Source organism: Polyodon spathula, chromosome 25 (assembly GCF_017654505.1).
Source record: "Polyodon spathula isolate WHYD16114869_AA chromosome 25, ASM1765450v1, whole genome shotgun sequence".
Lineage (NCBI taxonomy): Eukaryota > Metazoa > Chordata > Actinopteri > Acipenseriformes > Polyodontidae > Polyodon > Polyodon spathula.
In genome coordinates, this window is record NC_054558.1 from 8,615,846 (window position 1) to 8,637,219 (window position 21,374).

Genomic DNA, 21,374 nt, shown 5'->3' on the forward strand with positions numbered 1-21,374 from the left:
GCAGTGCTTAATCTGGGGGAAAAACACCAATTATATTTTAAAAAAGCAAAAACTAATAAAATCATTTTGTGTGCAACAGAACCAGCGATAATGTTCTTGACGCTAATAGTCGGCATTAAAACAGATTTGATCCAAGCAAATAACAAATACAGGGTAGTAAACAAGGTCTATATATTTAATCAGAGCATTCTTAACCCAGATTTAAAGATGAGAAATTAAACACAAACTGGCAAGTGGTAGGAGAGGGCTGTTTGATCTCTATACAGGCCTTCCAAAAGGGGGAAGGAATTCAATTTATACAGTGACACAGGCTGAAGCCAATGAACCCTTTAGCTACAAAGACCGCAGCAGGAGTACCAATACATTTCTCTGGATAGAACTGAGACAAATTGATCATGTGTTACTTTTCTATCAAAAATAATATTGATCTGTATTATCTAAATATACCAAAAATGGCAATTAAAAAAAAATGCTTCCAACAGTGCAAACCTGGAACGCGCTGATGAAGAAAGTTACAAGATTATAAAAATAAAAGTAATAAAAACAATGCTGCATGTTGTGCACACCAAACCTCTGCAATACAGAACGCACGTTTTGTTGATGTTTTATGATCCTGGACCAGCTCTGCCACCCCCTTTCCTTTGCAGTCATAATGCATAAATCAGGATACTCAGTCATTTTATATTAGAATCTTTTATTTTATTTATAAAAAAAAAAAAAGAAAATGATACACGCTTTTTTTAAAATTTAAGAACAGACAATAAATCAAAGAACCCGTTAACACCAGCTAAAAGAAATGAAGTGTCTCTTCTGTTTTAATGCTTGACCTCTCATTTCTTTTAAAAACAACCTCTTTTCTCTCTAGAATAATAATCTACGTCGAGAAGCAAGCACCAGCATCCTCATCATGCACGCTAATAAAGGACATCGATAATGTCTGCTTTTGTTCGTTTATTATTGGAAAGTTCTCATATAAAATCTCAGTTACTTGAAAACCAACTCAGTTACAGAAAGCAGCAGTGCAAGATCAGGAAATCCAGCCCGAGGCTCTTCCAGAACACATCTGATTGGACTCTGAAGCTCCAGGCTCCTCCCTCCAGTCCACGTTGCCATCAGGCAGAGTCTTCCAGATGGGTGCGTCTCCTCTCGGAGTGTGTGTTACACAGCCTGTCCATGATGCTTTGCAGCCTGGGCTGCACTATACCCAGCAAGGGTCTCTGAAAGGGATCTCCGTTCCAACAGGACTCCATGAGCTGCCAACATTCCTCATCAAACAAGGGCAGGCGCTCCGGTCGTGCGCCTAGGAAACCCACACACAAAATATATATTACTGTTCATCTTTCACTGTATTCTCCTTTAAATGTGCTTCTAGCACAGTGGTAAGGAAAGTAGACTCTTCCAGTCCATTCTATTGCAAACCTTTCACGATTGAATTGGTACAATGCTTAACGATTAACTGCAAACATTTCAACTCTGAACTATGAACCTCCTTATTGCCCAGATAAAAATATTATTCATGTTCAAAATATGTCTAAGCATAAAGAATCGCTTAAGCTGCTATGCAACTGTTACACTGCTAGCATATTATCTGAAAGTATAGTCTGGAACAACTGGATCTCGAGAAGGCATTTTATTCCTCTACCTCGCATCCCAGCGGCAGTACACATACCCCTCAGTCAATTCACACACTGAATTTCTTTATGTACCTGTACTGTATAGAATGCACATAGCCCCCCCCCCCCCCAGCCCTCTGTCTTCCACATTGAAAAATGCGCTGTAGGATTACCTTTTTTCACATTGTTCCACAGCTGGTCTTTGCTGGAACACTTCTCAAATGCCTCGGGCAGCTTCACAGAGCCCGTGCACAGGTACCAGAAGAGGATGCCAAAGGCGTAAACGTCTACAGAGTTATCGTATTTACCTGAAAGGAGAAACACAGCTGTAACGCAGACGACACAGTAATCTGCAAGGAGTCCTCGCTCTACAGTGTGGCAGGCTTCACTCCCCAGCTCTGCATGCACACTAATCCTGCACACTGCCCCGGCAATCCAGCGCTTAGCCTTGTCCTGGTTCCTGACAGTAACCTGCTAAGTCCCCGAAACACATGTGCTTGCTGCAGACTCACCTGTGAAGAGCTCTGGGGCCATGTGTATAGGAGTCCCAACGATGCTACCAGACATCATGGCTTCAGGTTTGCAGAAGCCCAGATCGGTGATTTTTGCCCGGTTCTGCTTATCAAGCTGGAGGGGTAGAGAGAAAGACTTGATCACCTCCACAAAAAAAAAAAAAAAAAAAACAACATACTGCTGTGTCACCATATACAGAGCATGTAGGTCATGGGGATAAGGGAATCTACACATTTTGTATTGACAGCTGTATGGGAGGGTGGGACATGCATTTTATTTTTTATTTATTGAGACATAATCTTATAATAATGAAGTGAAATACTCCCCAGCACCGGAGAGGAATGTCTCTGTACTGGTTCACGACAGACTCTGGGCAGGAGGCTAAGTGAGGCAGCAAAGAGGCTGGACTCTTACCAGCACGTTCTTCAGCTTGATGTCTCTGTGCAGCAGCCCCTCGCCGTGCAGGAATCGGATCCCCTCCACTACATCCAGGGCAATCTGTAGCCGCTCCTTCAGGGTGAGACCAGCCTGGGAAGGGAGAGACAGTATGAGTGCAAGAGGACCAGGGAAGGGGAGCACAGAAATGGACAAAGTAAGAGAGGGTGCAAGGTGTTTATTCTTTATTATACTGTTTAAGCAATCACCACCACCACGTGCAAATAGTATATGTTTAGTACAGCCTGATGGCACAGATAGTGGGAGTAGGTAGGACAGGGAGGAAAGAAGTACCACAAAACTGTGCTAGAAGAGAAGGAGAGCAGGAATAGGGTAGGTTTCAGGCTCCATCAATCCGAGCGTGCTCCGTCCAATCAGTGCAGATAGTCCTGTCCTCAGAATCCTCATGCCCATCCAAAGTGCTCGGGGTGAAATGTCCACATTACCTTGCACTGCGTCCTGCTGCAGGAGAAGGCCTGGGGGTTGTGCTTGCCTACCTTGAGGCCGGTGTACAGGTCGCGGTGCAGCCGCTGCATGATCAGGAGCACCGCGATGCTGGAGCCGCTCCCGTAGCTGTGGTCAATCACCGAGCCATGCAGGTCCACCAGCCGCTCGTGTTTCGGCAGGGACCTGTGGGTGCAGCAGGAGCAGTTAGGAGTCGCTTTTAAAACGAATTCAAGGTCTATTGACCTGCCTCAATGTCTTCACTCAAATATCTTTCTCAGATAAAGCATTATTTTACTGATCTTAAAAAAACATGCAGTCAACACTTTCAGACTGGTATTTATAAGGTCACCCAGCTTGGTGTTATCTTTAAAGTTATCTTTAAGAACATGAAAGGCTTCTTATGGATTCTTTCATCAATATTAGTTGGGTCTGTTTGACCTAAACAGCATAGGAAATAGTGCAGCTCTTTAACTGTACAGTACTCCTGCAGTGTCTTCTTCCCAGGGTTGGTAATTATTACCACAACAGCGATGGAAAGACGACTCCCATTGCATAGCAGTTTGACCCATTTACTGTGAGTTTAACAAGACACACCTGAGCTTGTTACCTGTACACAGTGGCTAATCAAGCTCGTAGTAAAATCTGGAACAGGTGAAACCGCTATGCAATAGGAGTCTTATTTCCCCCTGCTACACTACTATAACAATCAGCTTGTCTAGAGTGGCTCTAGTCGGTCTAGATTCTTCTCTACTTGATACACCCAGGTTACCAGTGTTTTGAGTCACACCTGGTGTAGTGGAACTCGAGAGCCAGGTCATTCCAGTGCTTGTCATCAGGCGGCACCACTGATTTGAGGGCGCAGGGGAAGTGTCCGCCCCAGCTGTCACACAGGTACACCACACCGTACTGACCCCGACCCAGCTCGCGACCCAACTTCGGCTTCCCTGAGGGACAAACGAGAACCAATCCAACTGGCATTCACCCAGGAGTGCTAGGATTACCCCTCACCGCGCCTTGGGAAGCGGTGCACCCAGTACTAAAAGACTAACTTTTTACATTTTTTTTCGAAAGATTCTTTTAGGTATTATTTTTATATAGATTTTATCATTAGCGGCTTTCACAGATCCCAATGAAACCATTACCTTTAATTTCTTACATAAAATCGTAATAAAACTAAATAACCTGCGACATGCAACATACAACACCTATAAAAAAATACATTTGGCTGAAACAATGGTCTGCCAGACTCATTTATTAAGTTCTACTAACACACACACGCTGTGCTTTTTCGGTAGCCAACATACTATAACCATCTTCAGCCTTTGCAATGAACGAAACCGTTTTGCACAACGTGCAAGTGTGCAGCGACCCCCAGCCTCTCTCCCCTTGTACCGTGCAACAGGACGTCTCTGAGCGAGCGGCTCTCCAGAGACAGGCGAGCCAGTCGGGGTGCATGGTCCTTTCGAACCCTCAGCCACAGGTCCTCCGTCTTCTCCAGCCGGCCCGTGTGCCCTTCCTCCAGCTGCAGGCACGAGTGGGAAGACAAACAGACAGAAAGACTGAACACAGAGACTAGAGACACTAGCACAGGAACTTTCTTGCTCGCTACCCATGTCCTGCCCACCTCCTCTCCTATGAAACTGCAGAGCGATCAATAATCTATGAGCTTTGAGGGCATCATGTTCACAGAAACGTTCAGGATTGCAAAATCCAAAACACTGAATCCCATCGTCACGAATTAAGACAATAAAGACCAGACATACTTTAATGCAGGCAAGGGGTCAATTATAATTAGGGCTTGTTTTTCAGTTTTTATTCATTTCAGTTTTCTGTGCTTATTTTTTTTAGCTATTTTCCGTCTTCCACAACGAAAACCTTGTGGTCACGGGCACATTCTTCTGGGGTTTTTGTGTGTTTAAGCATTTTTCTACATTTCATCACAATTTGCAATTCCGTTTTAAATTCCACGAGCGTGTAAAATGCCATCTAACTGCAATACAGCTTTAAATCTCGTAGAGCAAGAACAACCCTCCGCTCAAGTAGTTGTAATCTCATTATAAATCTCGCAAGCGTATTACAATTCTCAAACAGAACTGCAGGAATGTGCTGCCGCTTAGTAGTTGCGGTGGGTTTATTCAGAACGAATCAATGACAGATACAAGTCAGGAAGGAGGGACTTGACCAACTGTACTGGGGAAGGGGTTTCTTTGTAGGTTACTGTATTTTATTTATTTTTTCACGGGGAAAGGGGTCAAATCAACTGAGTAACCATTTCCAGTATTTATTGGCTATGCACAGATTTCGGGGGGGGGGGGTTGTATCAGGGGTGTTTTACGGTTTTTAAAATCAGTTAAAACAAAAAATCAGAAGCCCTAATCATAATTACAGCAGAATTGTTTGCTAAAAACTAACATAACTTCCCACAGTAACATGTTTACTCTATGTACTTTAATAACCAAACAATAATCACTGGCACAAATACAGCAAGTTACTATGCAACACATTTTTCAATCAAAAGGGGGTCACTAAAGTGGTTGAAAGTGCAAGAATAATGATCGAATGACAAATAAATGCGTAATTGAACTGTAATTCATCAATTATATGGTACAATTACGCAGGTGTACCACAGTTCAACTACAATTACTTTGTGCAATTTGTAATTAATTACAATAACAATTACAACTGATCCCAGGTCTGTTTTCACTCAATCAAATATGATTCACACATCATAATACAACAAGAACAACAATTCTGAAGTCGATCCGAAATTAAAGGGACACACGCATGGCAAAGCGAACTAACAAACCCTGTTATTCAGGGATGGAAATAAAGACTCCTATTATAGCAGTTTCACCCATCCCAGGATTTACTAAGAACTTGATTAGCCACAATGCGTAAGTAACTGCTATGCAATGGGAGTCTTACTTCCATCCCTGCTATTATTCGGAGCCCTCTGTTACTGGCTGGACCCCTTTGGCAGTCCGTGGATGCACGGTGGCGTGCATACCTGCCGCAGGGAGCCAGCGAAGGCCTCGTGGGAGCTGTTGAGCCGCGTGCGGAACTGGCTACAGATGCTCTTGGCCAGCTTGGCCGCGCTCAGGCTCTCGATGGCGTCCTGGGCCACCTTGCGCTTCCACTCCAGAGTGATGGCAGGAGGGTTCACCCACGTCAGCCTCTGGATGATCTACGAGGAAGGGGAGGAAATAAACATTCTCGTCATGTCAGCATCAACGTCAGTGCCCCTACAGTACTCAGCACGCCAAGGTTCCAGATCCAATAATTAAAGATAAAGGAATAGAATGAACAGGACTCAGAGTACCCAGCACACCAAGGTTCCAGTTCCAATAATTAAAGATAAAGGAATAGAATGAACAGGATTCTGAGTTATGTAGTGCAGTTAGTCATTAAAGCATGCGATTATTTCCTAGAGAGTGCCGAGTCACACGTTCAGCAGGTACCCTACCTGTTTGATCTGCTCCCACACCAGCCGTGTCACATTGGACCCAGAGTGGAACGTGACTTCCACGTGATAAGCAGCGTTCAGGATCTGGAAGGAAAAGGGGACCAGACACCTGTCAAGCTCCGCAAGAGGCAAGGACAGAACTGGAGGTGGAGGATCAGCACCTCAGGGCTCAAGGATTCAAGATATGGGACACAGTGGAGAAGCTGCGACCAAATCAAGGGAAAGGCATGCTACTTGTCCTGCAGTTACTAAATGGGTTACTTCACACTAAGGGTGAATCACCTGCATCCTAGGTTTCACACCTACCTTTAATTATTATTTAAATGATCAGGCACCAGGAGTTTAACGTAGTCATGCTCTGGCACGTAGAATCAGTTTAGAACAGATCCACCAAGAGCCTGATTGTCCAAACTCCTGGAACCTGGTCATTTCAATAATATAGCTAAACCAGGGTCGTGGCTGGTTTTAAAATGAAACTGTAGCTGGGTTAGTGCGAATCCTACCTGTTTGAGGTGGTTGCTGGTGACGTTGTGAGCCGAGGTGTCCTGGTGCTGCTTCTCCAGGCTGTGCAGGCACCTCTCGAGCGTGCCCACGAAGCTCTCCCGCAGGTAATCCACTGAGCTGATGAGCTTGTTCGCAACCGCCTGGTTCAGACGCAGCACAATCAGCTCCTGGATCTGCCGGATACACGACTTAATGTCCTTGGAGCTGATGGGCTCGCCATTCGGGGGCACAATGATATCTGAAGGGGGGGGGGGGGAGACAATCACAATATGGTGTAACACAGACAGGGGTTCTCTCTGTGTTGCAGATGGTGATGTGAAGTTGACTCAGTTTCTTAGAGAGAGGTCTTCTCGTGGGCCCTTGGGCAAGTGTCAGATCAGCATGCTGTACAAGGGTAGGCTCCCATGTCAGAGACTACACATGTGAAATGATTATAAAAACCATAAGAGACAAGATTGTATATATATATATATATATCTCATTTACAGCTTTAAACTAATTTAAAAGTAAGTTAGAGATACTGTCTGCTTCCCTACTTAATATAAAAACCCATGTCTCAGCGTTTCACTTTGCGTCAGTCCATCAACGCCACATATAGCAGAATGAAAAGGTACTGGAATCTTTGACTTTGACAGAAACCTAAGACAGGTACAGTGCAGACAATCAAAAAAGGATTCATGATACAGACACAAAGCCGAGATGTTTTGTGACCTGTTCTTCAAAAACGGCAGCATAATAAAAAAATCAAGGGGAAGGGATTGCACTGTTCCTCCAGTTATCCAAAAGCCCACAACCTCACCTGTGAACTCCAGGTTGGCTGCGTCATCCAGCAGTTCCTCTTTCATGCTGGCCAGCGTCTCCACGATCATGTCCTTCATCTCCTCCTGCTTGCGGTTGGCGATGCCCATGAGGGAGTGGTAGAGCTCGCTCTCCTTCTCACGGGTGTAGTCCAGCCGGCGGGGGGTGATCTGCAGGTCACGCTGCATGTCAAAGGCCTGGTTGATGAAGATGTCCAGGCAGCGGCAATGCACCATGTTCAGTTTGGTCGCCGCCTCCACCTGCTGGTTCTGCAGCACCTGCTTGGCGAAGGGGGCCAGCAGCCGGGGCAGCTTCTCAAAGGCCTCACACAGGGAGCTCTGGGGCTTGGCGGCCGGGGCCTGCTGCTGGGGAGGGGCTCCGCACGAGCAGTTGCCCGGTCCGTTGCCCAGGAACCCGTCGGAGGCCAGCTGCTGGTAGAGGGCGCTCTTCTCCCTCTCCGCAGCTCTGCCCGTCTTGCACGTCGGCTCCAGGGAACAGTCTTGGCCGGGCTGGGAGATGCTTGGCACCTTCACGAAACACACAGGGAACATGATATTGTCTTTGACCCGCTGGATGTCGTCGAGCTGCGGCTGTGTGAGTGTCTCCTCGCTTATGGCGTAGACGAGGACGGGCACAATGTTCCTGAAACAGTCCTCCAGTGCTTCCTCTACCAATTGCACTTCAGGGCAAGGCACCACCAAGATCTTAGCCTCCTAAGCACGGAGCAGAGAGAGAGAGAGACGGAAAGAGAATATGAATCCAGGATTACTCCCCAGCCCTTTTAATACAAGCAAGCCTCAAAAGAGCTAGAGCAAAAAGTGCGGAGGCAGTGTGGTCCAGCGGTTAAAGTTCAGCACACCGGTTCAAATCCCGCCACTGACTGACCCTGAGAAAGTCATTTAACCTCCTTGTGCTCCATCCTGCTGATGAGATGTTAAATCAATCTAAGTGACTCTGCATATAATGCACAGATCACAGCCTACCTCTGTAAAGCGCTTTGTGATGGTGGTCCACTATGAAAGGCACTATATAAAAACAAAGATATTATTATTCTTATTATTCTTATTATTATAAAAGTAGTACTGATCACTGCCCCCTACTGTTTTACTGCAAAATAAAACTGGCCAAGCCACAAGACCAGTGGGGATTCACTCAATGACTCTTGTATTACCAGTCCTGCAACATTACGGTGTGTTCTCCTTTCACATCAAGCGCAGAACTTGCTTTTACTTCCCTGTTCGGTTTTATTTTAAATTGAAGCTGCTTTGCGGTAGCTTTGCGCATGTTTCAATAAGGCATTATAAATCCATGGCTTCCACACATTAAACACACGCGGCACGCCAAACATTTTGAAATGAAATCACAGGTATGTGTTGTAATAATTGTTATTTAAAAAGGTGCCTTTAGGGAGTACGATCAGTCCTGTAGAATGGCTGTTCTGTTAATAACCAGTAACACAGTTACCTGCAGCAGGTGAGGGGGCACGTGGGAGAGGGTTATTTGATTTTTAGAAAAGAGTCTTAAGGTTGTGTTTGCAAGTGGGGTCACTGGCAAGGCAAATCGAAACAGAAAATCAGATTCAAATCTATACTTCTTTGCAAGAAAACATAATCCTTGGTAGTCTATAGTTACAACATTTTGAAAACAGCTTTATAAATTATTATTTTTGTTTTTTTAATCGACGTCTCAAATTGAAAGGGAAAATTATACCAGGATAGTTTACAAAAAGTGTGTGTGAGATTTCGGGATCTACAGCTGCATTACATTCTGTTTTCAAATTGAGGTACACTTGCAGTATGAACTGCTCAGAGATGAATAGGGGGCTCTGTATACAGGATGCCTGTGTTGTGATCACTGCAAAGTATTATTACGACAGATGACAATGCATTCTCCCCTACGCAGTCCACAATAAACGGAATACTTCTTATTTTAGACCGAGAAATATTTCAGTAGACCCAAAATATGATCTCATCATGATAACCGTGCACTCTTCCAACAATAAGTGAGCAGCAGAGGCTTCTCTCAAAGCCATGCCAACAGTATGTTAAGTCAATTGCCAACTGAGGGCTCTATCCACAGCTTTAAAAACACTTCAGACAGACATTTCTTCTTTACTTCTAGATGAAACGTTAATATCACTTTTCACTCAAGCTTCTTTTAGACCCACACTCGCTGCTTTGAAATCATGGAAGCAGGTCAGCATTGTCATTCCCCTTCTCCTCCTGTCCCATCTCAGTGCGCAGCGCAGGGATGCTCACGGCTAATCGAATCAGCCTGCTGTTATTTCTGTGCAACGATGGGCCGAGAGCAGCAGAGAATGACTCACTGGAGATGCGTGTGAACAATGGAGACAGTCAGCGCTGTCTCTAGGAGATGGGAGCGGAGGGCCATGGGCGCTAATTTAAAGGGGAAACTGCCAATTGTTCAGAAGCTGGCAGAGGGGCAGGTCCGCCCATTGTGCTCTGGGACAGGGGAAGCTGGCAGAACTACAGAAAGATGTTTCAGAGTTTTGTACATTATACTTTGCTAGTGTGTTTTGTGATCCACGTTGTCGCTGGTGTTAGAATCCTTGTGCTTCATTTCATCAAAGCTCTTTACAGTGAATGTTTTTTTTCACAATTGTGTTACAAAGTGGCTTACTGTTTTTTTACCAGCCTGTTTATAGCTGAGGAATGTTGAGGTTATGTGTTTATTTACTGTATTCAGGATAAAGGCAGCATGAGATACTGTAACTCCAAGAGAGCATGCAGGCAACCCCAATCTGGATAATAACAAATCAATAAGATCAGAAACAAGAACACTGAATAGCAATGGATAGAAGCTATTTGCCATCAATTTGATACGATGCACAGGATGTGTTAATGTTAGGTTTTTTCTGTTTTTTTTTTTTTTTAAATACAAAAATATTCCTTTTTGAAAACTAATTAACAAGTCTCTGCTTCCTCCCGGTCTTCCAAAAATAACTCCATCCCAAACAAGGCCCCGCTTGTCGTGTGTGCCTGTGAAATGTGCACAGAGGTGTGAGGAGTTTGCTGCTCCTCACAAAAACACAAGCTGATCTAATGTGCAAAGAAACACAGGGGGCAGCGAGAGGCAGCGACACTCAGCGCCCTGCTAAGTAAAGCTCTCCACATTTTCTTCTTGCTGGAGGAATCGCAACAAACGCTACTATAAATTAACCCCTCTTTTATAATCAACTCCAATCCATTGCTACTTGTTTCAGGCTTTAAGCTGGCAGTGGTTGGTGAACTGGATTACATTACGCTGCTTGAAACTTAACTATTATTACACTGAGAGACTCAAGATTCTTGAGACCTGTAAACTGGTCATTATCCTAGTCAAGGCCTGAGCCACTCTACTCAAAAAATAAATGAATAAATAAAATAAAAATTAATTGGGTAAGGCTGACAAGAGATAACAAAGCAGAAGACAGCAAATCAAGAGAGAGAGACGAAAGGGTTAGAGAAAGAAAGACAGAGAGGCAAAACGATCGAGCCATGGCAAGGCTGTTCTTAATACGAGTTACATAGTTTATCTAATTCTGCCTTGGGAAAGGCATCAGACTTGAATATTTTACACACAGCTCATATTTTAAGGTTAAGAAGCACATGTGAGCTCACAGAACCCCTGGGTTGAATTGTTTTCTTTTAACTCCCTGCATTCCCTGGCACAAAGGACCTGCTGCAGCTACTGATGAGGCAACAAAACGCTTTTAATTGTGTGACCAGGCGCCCCCTACCTGTAGCAGCTGGTGGTGCAGCGTGACTTCCAGCTCGGCCACCCTGTGTGCCGGGTCCTCGCATGCCTCTCCGATCTCCAAGTCCTCCTCCGGGATGGTTTCCCAGCGTCCCCGGTGAGCCGCCAGCTGGTGCACCAGTTCGTACTGGCCAGGCAGCGCCAGGCTGAGGCGGGTGTGCCGCCCGTGAGTGAATCTCAGCCGCCGCCGCTTGCAGCGCCCCTCCGCTCCGCAGCCCTGGCCCAGCCGCGTCACGGGCAGCAGCCGCTCCCCCAGCAGGCTGTTCAGCACCTGATACTTAGCGTCGCAGTTCTGTCCCAGGATGATGACGTAGGGGATGCAGTCCACTGTAGCCTGCAGGTACTCCTCCTCCTGGCTGGGGAAGGAGAAGCAGCCCAAGGGACCTAGAGAGGGACCAAAAAAAAAGAACCAAAAGAATTGCGTGTTACTGTATAAAAAAAAAGTTGCCTCGTTTACAAGGACATCCCAGGCAAGGGGGGCAGATGAGAGCGATGCACATAACAATAGGATTTCTATCCTCTAATTCCAACTTCAATCCACAGTGACTACAGTGCAAGTTACTAAACTGCACTTCAACAATGCTTACCTGTTTCTACATATACATACATACACACATACATATATATATATATATATATATATATATATATATATATATATATATATATATATATATATATATATATATATATATATATATATATATATATATATATATATATACATACATACATATATATATATATATAGACACACACAAAGGTCCAGGAAAGGAAGAGAACTCCACTCAAAACAGCAGACTAGTAAACTAACCTAATACAGTAATACTAAAAGCACATTTTTATTTTTCAGTCCAAGACTCAATTGAATTAGTGATCCTGGACGAGGTAAGTTAATAATCTCTTTACATGCATTCAGTCCAACAATGATCTTTAACAGGCTGTAATGAATCTGGATGATAATACCAGGTAACAGAGGTCTTGTCTGTTTGGTTTTGTTCAAAGCTGCGTAGCTTTCCACCTTAAGCAATCAAACCAGTACGACTGAGTCAATGCACATTGGAGTTATCACTCTGAAAGCACGTTTCAGATTTTTACAACACGCTTATCAGAGACTGCCCTACCTAACCGTGCTGAAAACAAAAGATGGAATGTTACAGTTCCAAAAGCTATTTTCATTCACTATGAAAAGAGATTGCTTAAGTACAGAAGTAAGAAAACATGTTTTTAAAACCTTAATTTAACCCTTTTAAAGGCATGATGATCGTGTCAGAAGTGTGTGTGTGTGTGTGTGTGTGTGTATATATTTATATATATATATATATATATATATATATATATATATATATATATATATATATATATATATATATATATATATATATATATATACCCCTCCCCACCATTCTTCCCTATAATAAATCAGCCAGTCGTGTTTATTATTATTCTTTTATTTGTTATGATCAGATGAAATGCCCTCCCTGTTTAATGGGGCCACGAGGAACCTATCAGAGAGCCTGAGAAAGGCTGCCTCTAACAAGCCTGGCACAGCGCAGTCACATGGCAGCAGAATCCGTCACGCTCCGGCTTTTCTGATTGCTCAAGAGAAAACAATTGAGGGATTTAATGCTAAGGCATTCGTGGAAGATCAATGAACAAGCCTCAATAGGGCCCGACTGTCCAAACTGTTTGCAATTTACTCATTTACTGAAAGAGGAAAAAATCCTTGTTAATGTTAGAGAAAAAACAAACCATAGGAGATCCTTCAAGGCCAGCCTTGACAAAGGTGAGATCAACGAGCTACTAGGAACTGGAAGAGCACAGATGGGCCGAACGGCCTCTCCTTGTTTGTACTGGGACGCTGTCTAAAATGCAGTTTTTTGCCCTTTTTTAAAGAAGCAGGGGTAGTGTTTAGACTGTTGGAAAATGCTTTAGAGAATATTGCCCTTTGCATCACATGCCCAAATGCCGTTAAAAAAAACACACAAACAGAGCTCTTCATGCTGTCGTTCTGCAGAAAGTGCTGCCGCTCATGAGGGGTTTCTGCACGACGCATTCATTAGCTTTGAACCAAGTTTAGTTTGAGACTGTGGCGTTTTAAAGAGACACCCTCCGTATTCCTTCCAGTGAAGAATGTGCCTTCATATTCAGGGGGGAACTTGCAGGCATGTAGCTCAAGAGCTGGGTAGGAAGATCAGCGAGGTAAGAACTAGAATCCATTCAGAATTGGACAGCCTTGGCTGAAACACTTTGACTCAATTACATTCAGTGCACTTAAGAACCCTTGAAATAGGAACATCTATTGACTGGCACAGAGGTGGAGATGTTTAAACTAACTGCATTCCACAATCACACTCAAACATTTACTCAGAAGTAAAATTAGACTGAAAGAGGGGAGGAGACCACTTTGCACTCATCTCCCTTAAATCATTCTGGTGGTTTAAGAAAAAATATCCAAAAAAAGAGGCTTGGTGGACCAGGCTGTGCCAGGACATGATATTAAGACACACAAGCCCCCAGTACAGTACATATATCAGTGTCTCTGGAGTAACACTATAAGCAGTCTTTCCCATGTTGGTCCGCGCATATTAGAGTCCCCCCAGGCTTACTGTGCTGGATTGAGAAAGAGTCTGTTTTCAGTTAGAACTCCACTCAATGCGTGCTTGCTGCTTTAGTGAAATTACAGTACAAGTGATTTCAGAGCAACATTTCCTCTGAAAGGGACCCTCTGTTTGACACAGAGCATTACGGGAATCTTGTACCTGCCCTAGGGACAGTGAGAGCTGTTTTCAAGTTCTGAAAACTTGTTAGAAATGAGAAGTTGAAGTAAACACAGGGATGGAAATAAGACTCCCATTTGCACACTGTAGCAATTTGATCCATTCCTGGTTTTGCTAGGAGTTTAATAAGACACACCTGAGCTTGTTATCTATACACTGTGGCTAATCAAGCTCAAAGTAAAACCTGGAATGGGTGAATCTGCTATGCAGTCACAGAAGGGCAACGCCAGTGAAACAATCCCAAGTTATTAATGTGCAAGTGACTTAAAACAGGGGACTCTGCAGAGGCTTAGAGAACAGGAAGGCTGTTTAAAACACAGCAGCTGAGTCACGCTCAAGGACAGGTTCACACAATACAATGGATTGGGTTCACTTTCCAATAGATCTGGAATGATATTTAACAAGGGAGCTGCTGACAATCTGGGGGTATGTTCTCCACACATTCTGAAGAGCATACTGTCAGGGGTGAGGCTTGTTAAATGCTTAAAGGAACTGAACCTGTTCCACAACATTGCCTGAAGGCATGGATTCCGACTTGCTGCAGAACTATAAAAATAGTAACAATGCATCAGCTTCTGCTAAAACCACCGCAAGAAATGTTTACACACCTGAACAGGATCCATCCGCACATGAGATTGCACTGTGCACCGAGCAAAACAGAAAACAACGGTCTAATGACCCAATGGAACCATCCAAGTCCTTTATCATGTGTTTGGACTGCGCAGTAAACTAAAACAGAATTACTAAAAAGAGTAGGACAATAAACCAGAATAACTCATGGCTGGTTTGCTTTCAGATCAAAACAGGGATGGAAATATGACTCCCATTCCCAGCTGTTTCAGCCGTTCTGGTTTTATTGGGCGGTCAATTACACACCAGAGCCCCGTCTATTTAATGGTCAACTGTGTGCTGGACCCAGCGTAAAGGTACCAGGTGTCAACTGAACTGCCCCCAAGCACTTGCAATACCTGGTAAGTTCTGCAGAATCATTTTAATACCAAACTGTAAGATCTGTTTGCAATGCTGAATCACTTCACTCAATCAGTTCCTCCCTTCTGTCCTGGTTTTGTCTTCTGAAAGCCTCGTAACAAGACTCAACACTTTTACAAAGCCACCACGCACCGTTAATAAGCTATATCGACTTAAAACCAGCATTAAAAATGCAGAGATCTGTTCTTTATACCAGAAAACACGGGGAAAAAAAAGTGAACATCTTCATAGGGAAAAGCAGTGGGTACTAATCCAAAAGGCGTGCCTCCAGTTCCTTCTTACAGTATGGGCTGTCGAGAGCCCTCCTGAACCACTGCGTTAATAAAAGGACGACCTGGGCACAGCAACGGATTACTTTGGAAAGAAGCTTACACAACCCCCTGGGTCCAGTTTCTCAAGTCTTCACTTCCCTCAGTGCTACACAAAGTATTTATAGACAGATGAGTCATTTTCTTCTTGTTAGCCAGGCTGGTAACAGCATTCACTCAGTCGATGCAAACAGTTAACAGGAGTGATGACTAAGGTTTTAAAAAGCCATTTTACAACCTCCTCTTGTGATGCTGTATCACTTCTTTCTCTTTTCTTGTGTTCAGGACCTTTTGGTTCTTTGCTTGGTTTTTTTAATCCTGTAATTTATGATACATGCACGCTTGGTTTTTATTCCGATGCTGTTGATGAAAGGCTGCCTCTGCTTCCTTGTAGCTAATCACTTCATGTGTTGTGCTGTAGTTCACTGCATTCAGAACATGTAACCCACAGCCTGACCAACACTGGCTATTCTGAGAACGGTTAGTGAGCCTGGCTACAAAAAAAAAAAAAGCTTTAATTATAATACAGATTAATAATTCCCACATCACAAATAAAAACAGAGACCTAATTCAGCATCACTTTCCATCCCTGGGTTCACAAATTGCTGGCAGAATTCCTACTATGCAACTGTAAATATCTAAATGCACTATAAATGACTGTATGGGGATGATTTACAAGTCTGTTGGTATTGTTTTGTGAATGTTTATAAAAGCTCTGTACCTTCTCATTGGAGTGCTCTGGATGAAAGGATTAGCACTGGCTATAGCTCACGCTCTTAGGATTGTGTTAGCGTGGCTGTTCGAACGCGTACGGGAGGATTATCTTTTGTAGATCAACTCCCGAAGGCGTGGCACTGTTTCCATCACAGTGCGAAGATGGGATCTGATCACCTATGAGTACATTCTGTATATTACTCAATAATAAACTTGGAAAGCATGTGGCCCGATGAATGGCTTATCCTCATCCCTTTGTTTTAACCTGCATCTGGAATCATGTTGGCTATGGCACGCCTTCAGTCCTAAGAGTTGCGGCAGAACAACACTCCATTAGAGATCACTTCAGATCCATGTGCTACAGAAAATAAACCCTGGCACAGAGGCTTCCGTGCTTCAGGCTGGGATCCAACTGCACCAATTAACTGAGTACAGGCATTGCTGAGCTTAAAGCTACAGGGATCTTTAAGTGGTCAGACTTAAATGTGTTTTTTTTCCCCCTCCACCACTTGAAAGATGCATCCCAAACACATTACACAAGCCACTTAGAAGGGTTGCACTCTCGTTTTTTGGCCAGGGTTAACTACATGGTTCTAAAGCTGAGGGAACACAATGCCACTTTGTGGTTTGAAACTTGGTTTCAAGAGACTAGGTTTCAGGCCGCTGCGTGACACACCAGGGGAGACTTGGGGTTTGATACAATGAAGTTGCTCAGACCACATCTTCCAGAACCAAGTTTCAAACCACTGTTCCTGAAAAAGTGGCTTTGTGTTCCTTCAGCAGAGAACGTTTCAGCTACTGCCTTCACCTGTTTCTCTTGTGCCTCATGCAGATCAAATGGAAGTAAATACAAATATTTCCTGTAGTTTTTACTTACTATTACACAGGCCCTTGTGTGCATTTGCACAACTAAAGCATGATTAAACCGGTTATATAAAGCGTACAAGAGTCAATGCAAAAGTATAGTTTAAAATAATCAGTTTAGCAACAACTACCAACTCTGCACACTTACTAACCAACAGCACAGCGTTTCAGCTCTTCCCAATCGTTTCCTAGTGGTTACAGTATCTTGTTTTGCATAGACCTTGACTAGTAACCGTTTATACAGATCAGATGAACATTAACTGACAAGACATTAACCCCCTGTTAGGGTAATAAACACTGTTGCAAAGGAGCCACCTTGATAAAAAATAATACAATCTCATTATCGGGGGAGACTGTTTTTGTACTCTGATCTTCAGTGTAGCTGCAATGTATAACACACATGTGAACTAGGAGAGGCAACACACCATGTAGGCAGTCTTAGCAGCTACACCCACACACCATTCCACACATGTATCACTGTGTTTAAAAAAAAAAAGCTTCCATCCCCAACTTGACTTTGCTGCTTAAACGTGTTTATGTATTTATTATACCAAGGTATGTCGTAAAACATCTCCCTGAAAGCATATAAACGCCAAGCAGGGTTAGCAGCTCACACTAGCCCTGCTGCAACCATTCCTGGGGCTCAGAACTCCTCATTCCTCAGGTGTATTATTGGAATGATCAGGCCCCTGGTAACTCTGCTCTGAACTGACCACTCTTACTACAGCATGCCTAATACTCCTTTCACACAAACGAGTCATGACGGCTCAGAACCGGCACAGATGTGGCATTTAGGTCTGTGTGAATTGCCTACAGCGCCACAGAGCCGTCACATTTTATGCCACCTTGCAAGGTGGTTCAGAGATGACACTGAAGCGTCTCAACTCCTGTGTGAAAGGCTATGCCGGCACTGAAGCGCTATAGCGGGTGTGGATTTGAAGACACATCCCACGTGACCCTATATCGAACGTGTTGAGTATTTTTGTGGGTATTACAAGCTTTCATTTGTTTCAAATACAACGGCTGATCGAGAACCAGGTAGTAATTGGAGTCAGGAATAAGTTAAGGAATTGTTAACTTTATGTGTTGATGAGGAGGTGAATTCACAAATGAAGGGATGGTGCATGATGCTGTAATGTATGGGCGAATCGCTGTTTCCATGAAAACGATCTGTTGACAGACAGCTATGAAAGTTATACTCACGTGATTACTTTGCCTGTGTTAAGGGGCTATGACTGTATTACACCAGCATAGATTGTGCAATTTCATACTGTGTGAATGGGCATTTTAAAGAATCTTTGAAACATCTGAGATGGTTCAGTAGCAGCATGTGTGTGTGTGAAAGGGGCTTAAGTCTTACCTAAGCTTGCAGGTGTACTAAGAGTTGCTACAGAGGAGAAATGTATTGAGCTGGGGCATGAATGCTCAAACTACTGATCATTAAAACAGAGATGGAAATAAGCCTCCCATTGCATAGCAGTTTGACCCATTCCTGGTTTTACATTGAGTTTCCAACCATGAAACGTCACCATGACTGCATGTGAAACAGCGTCTCATCTCAAACACCATGCACAATTTCATTAACTGCAGATGGGGTGGTTTAGTGATTTTACAGTCATACCATCTGTGACGGAGAGAGGGAAACAAGCACTTGAGGGAATACGCAAAACAACATGGTCTGTTTAATTAGCACAGTTACCATACAGCAGCAGGTAGGAACAGTCCCTTAACATGTTCCTGTAGTGAAAGCACAGTGAAAGCATTATAAAGAATACCAAGGTATAGTGAAGCACATTCATAAACTATGGGAAATGCCTAGTATAATCATGACAAAATAACAGTGGTAAACTTTTGAGAGATTCTTCGAGGTGGTGTTTAAAGTGTGGTTAAACAGAGGGTTAAATCAGTAACTGTAGAGCTGATGTCATGCAAACACACAACACACTGATGTCATGAAAGCATAGTGGCATAAAACACGTGGCTACTTTCACTTTCCATACAGAGAGCCCAGTGGGGCTCACAAATATTTGACTAGAAGTTTGTGATGACTGCACCCATTCCAGGTTTTAATAGGAGCCTGATTAGCCACAGTGTATAAGCAAACGCTGCTTTTACTAAACTCGCAGCAAAACCAGCACTGGATTATGCAATGGGAGGCTTATTTTCATCTCGGCAAAGCCCTGCAGCCTTTTTTTTTTTTTTTTTTTTTTTTTGAGGGTTACACCCACCTCACCCCCTTAACCCCATACTGCACTTCCAAGTGTTGCATTCAGTTAACCAACTGTATGCTTTCTTTACCATGCCCTTCATGCCCCAACTGGTCTGGATGCCTGCCAGCTACATAGCACAGGAATCAGGAACAAAAATCACTGCCTGAAACAACGCTTGGCAACACTAGGGTTCAGTATTTCAAGCCACAGAGCTGAAAGACATCATCATTTCAGTGTATTAATAAACGCTGTTTTCTTGCTGGCTCTTTGAGCTATATTAGTGCAATACCATACAGTTGTACATCTGCGCCATGAAGTGATTGATTTAGCTAAGCCAGTCAGGAAGGGCAAATAAAGAAATAAATTAAAAGAAGACACAAAATAACCAAGTATTAGTTCAGTTGTCTGCCAGCAACCGCTTAGTTTAGTCCGTGTTGAGCCTAGGCGAAAGGCTACTGCTTGTGTTTGTGGTTTGGTGGTTCGGGGGCACAACTTACCCGCCTCCAGGACCCACGCACCTGGCACCGCCGCCGCCGCCGCGCAGGAGTTGCTGTAGTTCTGCTGGAGCTCTCTGAAGAACTTGTTGGTCTCTTTCAGGTTCTTTTTCAGCAGGTTCGAGTGTTTGTTGTAGTTGCTGAAGATCCGACTAAGTTCCCGGGCGAGAGGGGTGATCTTTTGCCCGCTTCCCCCCGTCCCGTCCATCGTGTTACCCTGGTGGTCAGGTTATGTTTGTGTTAAACCCGGGAGTGTTTGCACCTCTAGAAGCACTGCGAGGCTGCAGGGTAAACGACACCCATGCAGAGAAACGGATGGTCTGAGGGGGCGTGCGTGTCTCTTCTTGCTGGAAGAAAGCTGCAACTTTTTCGGGGGTTCCCAATCCTTAAGCGATTTAGGAAACACCGCAGCCGAACGTACTTGCAAACTGCTAACTCTTGCACAAACCAGTTTAACTGTGTGCTTTGTTCAGCTGGACTGTCTGAAGTTCACGGTTCCAGGCCGCCGTTGGCGATGCCCCTTGTTGTGAATCCTCCAAACAGCTTATTCCCGTTTTTCTTCAAACTGGTTATGTTGGAACAGATCCCATTGTGAAATCTAAGGAAAACTTTTTTGGAAGGTATCCCTTTTTCCTTACTCCCCAAAGTGCTCGTCTCCAATCCCAGTGCGCTATCGAGTCCCCATGCTAATCTCCGGCCGTGCGCCTTGCTTTCAAATCTCCGGTAAAACTCTCCCAAGCGGAGGCAGAAATTCTGCTGGGCTGGGCTGGGTCGAGACGGCGCTGGAACACCGCAGAAAGTAGAACGACCAGGGGTTATTGTATTTAATAAGTGCAATAATTCTTACAACAATAGCACTATTGCCCTTTATGGCTCCTTGCCGAAGCGCAGAATCTTCTTGTAAAAATTGAACTTTTCTTTGTATCAAGGAAAGATTGCTGATGGAGGGTGCAGCCCGGCTCCTCCTATCCACACAGCCGGTACACTTCGTGGGTGCCTCAGATGCTCCCGGTCCAAAACAAGAAACTGTCAGTCGCTCGGTCCAACATAGAGGTGGCCTCAGCGACAGAAATACAATGTTTCTGCCCTCGCCGGGGTGCACGGTGTCAGACGGCTTTGGAATAGTTTATTCTCCAGAAAATATAGATTGGGCAAACTAGCTCTGAGTATGAATCCTGCGGGGAACGCCCGCTGCCAAGTTTGGAAAGTGCGTCCCCACCCCCAGCGCAGAAACTGACATGGAGCAAGCTGCTCGTCAGCTCAGACATCAACAAACACAGTCCGCAGTGCGCAGGGCGGCGCCTCTCCAGGGGGAGGGGGGAACCGTAACATGCGAGCATTCTGGGATCTGTAGTCTTTTTCAGTTAAGCGTAGGCACTGACAATCCAACATTCCTTTTTTTACAGTTATCTGAATGTCACACCTCTCGTATTTATCCTGCTGCTACCACACTGTAAATATCATTGATGTGCAACAGGAATCATA

The 21,374-nt window shown here is 44.2% G+C and overlaps 1 protein-coding gene across 2 annotated transcripts in view; it reads right to left on the reverse strand.

Moving 5' to 3' along the window:
- Window positions 1–693: 693 nt before the first annotated feature.
- LOC121300175 (dual serine/threonine and tyrosine protein kinase-like) overlaps window positions 694–21,374 on the reverse strand; it is a 21,108-nt gene continuing 427 nt past the window's right edge. The window contains exons 1-13 of one of the 2 annotated variants that reach the window (XM_041228662.1): window positions 19,893–21,374; window positions 11,513–11,913; window positions 7,775–8,486; window positions 6,975–7,213; window positions 6,472–6,555; window positions 6,016–6,192; window positions 4,401–4,530; window positions 3,796–3,952; window positions 3,008–3,191; window positions 2,541–2,654; window positions 2,126–2,240; window positions 1,787–1,921; window positions 694–1,300 (exon numbers count right to left, since the gene is read on the reverse strand). The exon at window positions 19,893–21,374 is cut by the window's right edge and continues 427 nt beyond it. In XM_041228662.1, coding sequence (XP_041084596.1) covers window positions 1,113–1,300; window positions 1,787–1,921; window positions 2,126–2,240; window positions 2,541–2,654; window positions 3,008–3,191; window positions 3,796–3,952; window positions 4,401–4,530; window positions 6,016–6,192; window positions 6,472–6,555; window positions 6,975–7,213; window positions 7,775–8,486; window positions 11,513–11,913; window positions 19,893–20,097 — 2,841 coding nt within the window. In that variant the 5' untranslated portion in view covers window positions 20,098–21,374 and the 3' untranslated portion in view covers window positions 694–1,112. The remainder of the gene's footprint in view (window positions 1,301–1,786; window positions 1,922–2,125; window positions 2,241–2,540; window positions 2,655–3,007; window positions 3,192–3,795; window positions 3,953–4,400; window positions 4,531–6,015; window positions 6,193–6,471; window positions 6,556–6,974; window positions 7,214–7,774; window positions 8,487–11,512; window positions 11,914–19,892) is intronic. The other variant, XM_041228663.1, reaches the window with a different exon arrangement.